The sequence below is a fragment of the Nicotiana sylvestris genome, chromosome 1 (assembly GCF_000393655.2).
Source record: "Nicotiana sylvestris chromosome 1, ASM39365v2, whole genome shotgun sequence".
Taxonomy (NCBI): domain Eukaryota; kingdom Viridiplantae; phylum Streptophyta; class Magnoliopsida; order Solanales; family Solanaceae; genus Nicotiana; species Nicotiana sylvestris.
In genome coordinates, this window is record NC_091057.1 from 80000686 (window position 1) to 80009846 (window position 9161).

The window sequence follows — 9161 nt, forward strand, 5'->3', positions numbered from 1 at the left end:
CCGAGTCAAAACTTGATTCGAGGACCGATCCCTAAACGGTCAACTATTATCAATTACTCATCAAGCATAACCTAAGGGTTCTTATCTTAAAGTCCAACATACCGGACTAATTATCGGCAAGCATCAATACTCAAAACATAAAACACGAGCAAGTGGAAATTTATATAAAGGGAAAACCAAAGGATTCCTTTTTTATTATAAATAATGGTACAAAGATACATTTACAAAACACTCCCACAGGGAGTCCTATACAAAAAACAAGAAATAAAAACCTAGTCTACCCTCGGGAACTTAGCCTTCCCCCCTTGAGGACTATGTCTCCATCGGCTCCCTCGGGACCAGTTCCCTCACTGGCCTCCTCCTCGTTGTCTTCAGCATCAGATACGAGGAACTTGGCATCGAACTCATCCGCCTTGTCCTGCTATATGTCCTCCGAGAGATCAAAGCCTTTGCCATGAATCTCCTAGAGCATTTCCCTTCGGGATCTGTATCAGGCATATTCATTGCTTCTCCTCTCTCGATCGGAAGCCTCCCTCAACTTCGTACGAGCTTCAACATCATCTTTCAGATAGATGGCCACCTTCTTATCAGCCTTTGCTCGGACATCTTCGGCTTCAGCTCGAGCGTCCACAACTTCGGCCTTCATCTTCAAAAGATCTATTTCAAGCTTAGCAACCCTGCTCGCCTGGACCAAGTTGCTTTCTCGAGCATTAAAAAGTTGTATCTCGAGGGTGGAGGCCTTAACCAAAGCGTTCCTTTTGGCCGCAACATGGGCATCTATCTGTGCCTTCAAGTCGTTGCATTCAGAATTAACCTGGTTAGCTTCACCCCGAAGGTGCTCCAGTTTCTCTGTCTTTCTCTACAACTAAGATACCAAAATGTTAGTTTCCGAAGACGGGAGAAGAAGCTTGTATTCCCTCAAAATAGAGGTTACCTATTTCTTGAGGTTGCTGATCACGCCCAACTCTAGTCCTAAAAAGGATAAGCGGTCGCTGCAAATATAATCCGGTCTAAAAGTCTGGAGTCGAATCCCACAGAGAACTAAGGTTTCACTATAACTGTTCAATATCACTCGGAAGACAAGCTCGAATAATTCCTAGTTATAATATTAAGATTTCTATGTCTAACTAATTAAAGAAGTAAATTACAAATTAGGGATACTAAGGGTTGGTGAAAAGATTAGGAGGTCTAGAGTTATGATTTTTCCAATTGTCGGAATCCTTCCCGCTACGTCTTCTATAATTTTGCCTAAGTATTCTCTACCGATCGTGAGTACTCTAAGTGTCGTAGCTCTCTCTCTAGCAACTACCACAATTTACTAGATGTATTCTCTTGAACTACACTAGCTAGCATTAATTCACCGCTCACTATGATCGCACCAATGATTCGCTATCTCTAATACCGCCTTTAAACCCTCCGTATTGATCTCTCACATATGTTAGGAGTGATGTTATTCAACAACTACCTAAATATGTACTCTCTCTCTAGCAGTACACACTAAATAGGCACAGTCAATTGATGGTCATTCAATCAACAGCAACAAACACGTAGTTGAACAAGTAGAGAAATCCAACGGCTCAATTTTATAAAAACATAACAAGAATTGATCATCCAAAAGGTTCCATCAAAACCCTAGATAACAAATTAGCTATTCATAATAGTATTTCAAAAATACAATACTAGAATTCATAACCAACAATGAAAATAGGAAGAAGGAAGTGAAAAACTCGTGGAAGAATTCTTCGCCTTGCTCCTAATGTCCTTAGCCTCCTTAGGTCTAGACTATATCAAAAGTATGTCAAAAATCTTCAAAATACCGTTTTTCCATGTATATATACTAAGTAGGTTGGGCCCAAACAATTACACCTTCTCCTAGACAAAAAAGGACACATTTTCCGGATAGGACGTGCGCAGCCGCGCTTGGACCGCGCTTAGACCGCGCATATAGACTTTGATTCTACCTGACGAGCGCGGCCGTGCATTTGACATGCACCTTTCACCTTGTTATGTTGGGAATTTGGAAACACGTAAAACATGAAAGTTGTATCCCTTTGAGTTATCTTTCCAACCATATATTGTGGAGCCCAAATGGAGTTTTGAGAGAAAAGTTATATGCATTTTACTAGATAGTGCACAATATGCCTATTGGATTCTTCGTTCACTCTTAATTATCATCCGTTGATTTCCGAACATGATCCCGGCTTAATTACTTGGGAATTTACTCTGACTTCAAAGCTCAAAATTACTTGAATTCATTCCATAACATCTACATAGCTCGGAATCTCTCCTACAATGCATAAAACACATAAATAGTGCAAAACACTAGCGAGTAAAGCTTAAACTCAATTAAAGTGCAGTAAATTAGAGTGTAATAAGCGACTAAAATACGTAATTATAACATATCATCAGTTTCCTTCGTAATCATGACTTCGGTTCAACTTCGATCGAAGATGTATTAGCTCTCTTGTCTTCTTATCACAAAGAAGCATAAGAGATTTCTCCCCATTCAAGGCTTTACGCAACTTAGCCTCACAGCGAAGCAGCTCAGACTTGAGCTTATCGAAGGACTATGAGAAAGAAAAGTTCAGTTAAAAGAAGAAAGTATGAAGTTAGAAACGTTGTAATGACTTCAAAACTCGCTATAGAGCAGAGTTACTGAGCTTCCTCGAAGGTCGATTTTGCATTTACCAGCTCGGTCTTATCGGCCCCGGTAGAGCACCCTGAGGCTCTCTAATTGGGCGAAGATATGTCGAAACCCATTTCCCTCGGAGTAGTTCCTGACGTTCGAGAACCAGCTGCCAAATCAGGTAATGAAGGACCTTCACCTTTCCTCTCTTGTGGAATCCCTCCCTCGAGACTAGGGGCCTCAATACCAGCAGACTCAATAATCTCGGGAGGCCTTCTAGTTCGAGCTATCAATGTAGAGTCATCCTCTCCGAGGGAATTGATGTCCCCAGAACAATCGATAAAAATGAGAACTTTGTCAGCAACAACGTCCTCCTAGCGCCCCCGGGCGGATCCTTCTTTGCTATGGGAATCCTCGTCCTTCAAGGACCTTTTCTTTTATTAGCCTTCTCTGTCTCAGAAATCGAATGTCCTTCCTCCTCCTCTAAAGGGGATGGTCTCACCTCAGAAAACTCACTGATGCCTGCAACAAAGTAATTAGTGTACGAAAGGGAAAGTACTCCTCGAGAGAAGGACTACATAGCACATACTATGGTGCTTAGCCTCGCATTTGCCCTTTGACAAATCTCGCCACTTGCGCTCGTCATAAGTCAAAGAGGCTGCCAGTTTGCGGGCCTAGTCCGCAAGATCAGGGACTTCATTTGGCATCCACGGGATCGCTGCGGAAAAGGAAAAAATGTCCTTACGGAGTCTGGCTCCACCGAGAACAAAAATAATAGAGTACAGTATATCACTTATGCTCGAAATTCCATTTCCCGGGAAACAACATGAACTCCGCAGGAATAATATCAACAGTCCTCACTCGAACAAACTGACTCATCCACCCTTTATCCCTGTCCTCATCATCACTGGCAATAAAGGGCTTGGTGGATTGGGTTCGTAGTGTAATTAGACCTCGATGATATAAAGGCTGATACAATCTGACGAGGTAGCTAAAAGTTAACTTAAGCTCGGCCTTTTCAGCAAAAAATATCATCATCAACACGATCCGCCAAAAAGACGGATGGATCTGAGCCAAAGTAACTCGATATCTTCGACAGAATTCGAGGACGAGTCAGTCGAGAGGACCCAACGTAAAAGGGTACGTGTACATATTCAGAAACCCCTCTACATGGGCCATAATATCCTCTTCCCGGGAGCATATCTGTAGCCTCACCTTTTCTCCCTATCCGCAGTCTCTCCTTACAGCCTCGAGGTTTCTCTTTTATATTGATCGAATGAACCTCGATGCATGTTCTCGATGACCCAGAACGTCGAGAGGTTTCACTATCGTAAAATCTCTCATCGAGATGAAATGGTTTGAAGTTAGCTCGCCAAACGCTGGCGGTGTACCACCGGTCGGGCGAGAAGCAGATGTGGGACTTCCCTCTTTCTGATGAGCGGATTTTGGCATGGTAGCCATGGTTCCTTCAAGACAAGAAAGGGAAGATAAAAACTCAGGCGAAAGCTTTGATCTGAAGCGGCACTAGAACTAGCGCAAAAAAGGAACTCTATAGAGAAAGGTATTTGCACAAAACGGCAAAGCTCTCAATGAAAGGAAAACAAGTATATATAAGAAGAGCGGCGACTATTCATTAACTTTGTGAGCCAACCAGCCCTGACAAAGCAATTATGACCTTTTGGGAAAATGTACCAACGGGGCCATTTCGGTCACGTCATAGTCATAGGAATGACGTCACCATACAATGTTCGAGGAATCGAATCAATTCCTTACAAACCCGACCTAGGGAAGGTATGCGATTGAAACCAGAACAACCCGATCTCAAGGGTCTTTGTTACTCCAAGACCGAGCTCGAAGGAGTTAAATTCAAGTTCGAAGCTTAACTTTGGCATGAACACTAAAAAGTAAAACTTTGAAGACATTAAATAAAGAAAATCCTTTGCATTCCAAAAATATATTTACAATGTGCATTTACAAAACTCCAACGCGGATCCCACATACAAAAGAAGAAGAAGTAAAAAGAGCAAAAAGTGGCCTAGTCTTCATCTTCGCTACTCCCCAAGATACTTGCAGAGCCCTCGTCCGAAGTAGTCAGAGCTGCTGACTCCTCTTCCAAGGCCTTCACTTCTTCGATCTCGGCATAGAGATCGAAACCCTTGACATACACTTCCTCAAAGGCTTGCCTCCGAGCTTCTAATTGAGCATGTGCAAGGGCGCGAGCAAGTTTGAGCTCGTCCTCTTCAGATATCTCCCTAGCTTGAGTATTCGCTGCAGCGACATCTTCCCGATATGACAATATGAGTACATCGGCATCAGATCTGGCCATGGATAACGCGAAAGACGACTCAGTATGAAGCGCCTTTAATTTGTGAGCTTCCTCTTTAGCACTTTGAAGAAGACTCTGAGTCGAGGCCAGGTCCTTTCGGAGAGTATCCCTTTTTGAGGCCATGCTATTCTTGTACCGCTTCAGCTCAAGATCTTGACATCTTTGGCCGCAATCTCTTCTCGGAGCTGCTCCGATAGGGCATCCTTTCGCTTAATCTGCAAACTTCGAGTTAAGGTAATAAACACCAAGTTATGAAAACAAAAATCAAGCTCATGAATACCGAACTACTTGCTCGATGAAGTTGGCCCGCTCTTGGAGCACCTTCTCCGAGCCTACTTGAAGGCTGTTCAGTTCCTCCTCCCTTTGGGCATATAGAGTTTTTATCTCTTTCGACTCCGAAGCAAGATCTCGAACTCCTCCCCACAATAAGTCCATTTAGATCGTAACTTGGAGATGGCCTGCTCGTACATCATCGTGACATATATCACGAAGGAAAGAAGTTAGAAAAACAAAGATCAAACTCAAGGCACAAAGATTATGTCGAAAATCACCTGTTTTTGGAGTTTCTCAGCCTCCTCGGGAACGAGTGGAGCATCGAGATCATCATCCTCTTCAACGCCGGCAAAAAAATCTCCAAATGCATCATCCTCTCCCCGGGATGCCCCCATATCAGGAGTTTCCCTATTCTGGGCATCCCGTATTTGCCCACGGAAAACGACGAGCCTGGTTGGAGATTGCCTAAGGTATTAACCTCTATCGGGGCTTCATCTCACCCTCGAGGGGCCTCAAAGCGGGATCCTCCGAATGCGCCAACAAGTGCTCATCGGCACAAGTTGTATCCTATTTAATGGTCGGCTCGGGGACTGCATCCAAACCCTCTTCCAAGGTCTCCTCAATACGAGGTGGGACCGCATCGGCCACCTCTGACTCGGCAGTCTTCTGCCCGGCGACCTTCGAAGCATCAGTGCTTTGTCTTGCCCTATGTACCAGTGGGCAACCGTCATTGTCTTTGTCTTCAGCACGAAGACTCTCAGCAACTGCCAGAGTTAGAACCGTTGTATCAGCCCTAGGCTTTCAATCCTTAGGTCTCTTTTGTTTCGGGGACTCCGCTAGCGTCTCCTTCTTTCTCTTTTTATGTTTGGTGGGTTTTTGGGTATCCTCTTCGCCAGAAGGAGGTGGTCTCATTGAAACGGCTTTCCTGAGGCTTGAACAGGTGTAAAATGTCAAATATACCACCAAGAAATCTATTTATAAGGGATTTAGAAGTGACAGTGGTGAGGCGTACCATGATTTTTGGCCTCCCATCGAGTTTTGGCCAAATCATGCCAAACGCTCTTGTTGTATGAGGAGGTGGAGTCTAAGAGTTTAACCCAGCCTGGGATATCCTTGATCGCATCGGGGAACCACACGGTGGCTAAGCAACCGAAGTAGAATCAATTCAAAAAAGAAAGGAATTAGTTCAAAAGAGGAAAATAGGACATCCAGATGATAAAACATGCTCGGTATAACGACACTTACGTCTCATTTTCCATTCCTCATGGAATGGAATCTACTCAGCATGGATGAGGTCCGAAGTCCTGACTCGAACGAAGCGGCTCATCCACCCCCGGTCCTTATCTTCGTCGATGCTGGCAAAAAATGCTTTGGTAGATCGTTGCCGCAGTTTGACTAGGCCCCCTCGATAGAGACGAGGTCTATACAATCTAATCATATGATCGAAGGTGAAAGGCATCCCCTAGACCATGTTCGAGAAATATCTAATCGAATAGACAATTCTCCTAAAAAAGGGATAAAGTTGACCAAGCATCACTCAATATTGTCGACAAAAATCGAGGATCATCGGGTCTATCGGTGGAGAAGAAGAATCTACGGGACCTAAGGTAAAGGGCTACATACATACGATGAGGAAACCAGCTCTGTGTGTAGTTATATCCTCTTCCGATGAAGGGATATCTACTTGTACCGCCTCTCCCCAGCGGCAATCTATTTTCACATTCTCTATGTCAGTTATTAGACTAATGTACCGAGACATAGGCCCGGTACCGAAGAAGGTTTATCAATTTTGAAATCGGAGGATGTCTCGAAGGGCTCAGGAATACACTCCTCAATACGAGGAGGCACTATCTTTTTACTCTTAGACGAGCGTGACGAAGAAGGGGCTCCCTCTTTTTAAGGTACTGTTTTAGAAGTTTTGGCCATGGTTATAATAAAGGTTCAAAGCAAGCTGACAAAAAAGTGAACACAGGAGAAGGATGAAGACAGAAAACTGTTAACAAAGATTTGAAATTTGAAGATGTTGTAAAGGTTTAAAAGATAGGGAATTAGAATATTTATAAGAGTCTTCTAAGTGTATTGGAGGAGTTGAAAAGGCGACCAATAGCGGTTCGTGGGCTTTTTGAGAACCGTGTTGACAAGACCTCTGTACAAATTTTCCTGTCACATCATTTAATGATCTCACGTGACTGACATCACAATGGGGGTATTGAAGAGGCAAGAACTCAAGATCGTTTCTTATCATTTTATTCTAAGAAACGCGGGGACTATCTGTATACGGTCAAAATCAGGGAGTTTGATTTTGGGGCTACTGTGGCACTCCACGCCCGACCTCGAGAAGCTCGAAGCAGAATTTGAAGTGTGACCCCGAGGTGCATCCCTCGAGGGAGCATATTGAAGATTCATTGTGGTCAATCTCAGAGCAGTATAAATCGATGATCGTCATGAAAAGGCGGGAAAGCTTCCAAGGACACGTGGTTAGAGCTGACCAGGTCTGCAAGAATAGTACAAATCCGTACTAGGATATTATACAGTTGTACCAATAGCATTTCCTCGTCATTATTAGACATGTACTATGTCGGGATTCCCCCTCATGTATAAAGGGGACCCTTGTCATTTTGTAACACACATGAAGATTGAATAAGATAGAACATTTTCTGCTTTTCTTGTCTAAACGTGCTCAACAATTACTCTACAGATTTATCACTTGTTCATTTATTGTTCTTCATTTATTGCCCATTATTAACAGCAAAAGGTTATCTTCGAGGCCTTCGATATCATTATTTTTTTGTCAATTGTTCATTACTAACTGCCTTGACTAGACCTCGAGGCCCCCTGTTCCAGCCAGCTCGAGGTCCAGTCTTGCGGCAGTATTGGTTTGCATATTTTATTCTCTCCACTTACTCTTAGCATCTATTGTCTAACAACTAGTATTGAAATAAATCACATATTTTTAAAACCACAAAATCAAATATAATTGTTAATACCATTTTCAAGGTAAACAATGTATAATAGACTAACGTGAACCTTGAGCATAGCGTGAGGTTAGTGTACTGCAATGTCTTTTTAGGGGTGAATTTAGGCCTTTTTACGATGTATATGAACCCATGATCTTTTCGTCAATGTAAGTATTTTATTTATATATTTCGTAAAATTGATCTAATATTATCTGTTGGCCCCCATGCTTTAAAAAAGGTTGAATGATATATCTAGTTGAATGTTGAGTTAGTTATCCAAATGAATACGTAACAATTCCGATTAATTAGTACTTTTTTTCTCACTTTTTTAGTGGTGCACCTATGTTCTAGAAATCATAGATCCACTTTTGTATCTTTTAATAGTAACTAAACAAATAATATTTCAACTAGAGCAAATGAATTTGTTGTATTTTTCTGTCTCTCCTTTAGAAACCAAACAGAATGTGATGACATTATGATACCGTCGAATATCTCATGTTTTGTTTACGGAAGTATGAGATTCGGAGCATGTGAATCGCGTTTATCAAATAATATCTTATACAGACTTTAAGCTTAATTAATTCTGATATTTCATGTAAAGAACCACTAAATATTTTACTACTTACATTAAGCAAAAATCTGACAAAAATGGCCTAGAACAAAAACTTTATTAAAGAAAGAAGGTGGGTTCGTAGATGGGATATCAAAGAGGGACAGAGGGGCAAAAAGAACTAACTGACCTTATCCATGAGGATAGGATTTCCAATACCATATATCCTCTCCGGGGCAGATGGAGTATTGGGTAAAAATTTACACCGAATATTGACTTAGTAGTATCAACTGAATTAAAAAAAATTTAACATAGAACATATATATATATATATATATATTACTAAATTTTAAATAAATATTAAATTATGATACGTCCTTTCTAAATTGTAATGAGTTTAATGATAAAAACTTTATATGTTTAATCGAT

General features: G+C 41.8%; 1 protein-coding gene across 1 annotated transcript; it reads right to left on the minus strand.

The window, feature by feature from the left end:
* Nucleotides 1–490: 490 nt before the first annotated feature.
* On the minus strand, nucleotides 491–5075 carry LOC138871851 (cilia- and flagella-associated protein 45-like). The gene is made up of 3 exons (XM_070149759.1): nucleotides 4694–5075; nucleotides 3072–3148; nucleotides 491–859 (listed from the first exon to the last, which is right to left on the minus strand). Exons 1-3 carry the CDS (start codon nucleotides 5073–5075, stop codon nucleotides 491–493), a joined length of 828 nt encoding a protein of 275 aa, XP_070005860.1.
* Between the last annotated feature and the right edge of the window lie 4086 nt (nucleotides 5076–9161).

What these genes read in the sequence shown, in the direction of transcription:
- LOC138871851 (XM_070149759.1), bottom strand. Translation starts at nt 5,075, where the DNA reads ATGGCCTCAAAAAGGGATACTCTCCGAAAGGACCTGGCCTCGACTCAG. An exon ending in TTCGGACGAGGGCTCTGCAA is followed by an intron (nt 3,149 to 4,693) that starts GTATCTTGGGGA and finishes ACTTTGTTGCAG; the next exon opens with GCATCAGTGAGTTTTCTGAG. An exon ending in CGATTTCTGAGACAGAGAAG is followed by an intron (nt 860 to 3,071) that starts GCTAATAAAAGA and finishes TCTTAGTTGTAG; the next exon opens with AGAAAGACAGAGAAACTGGA.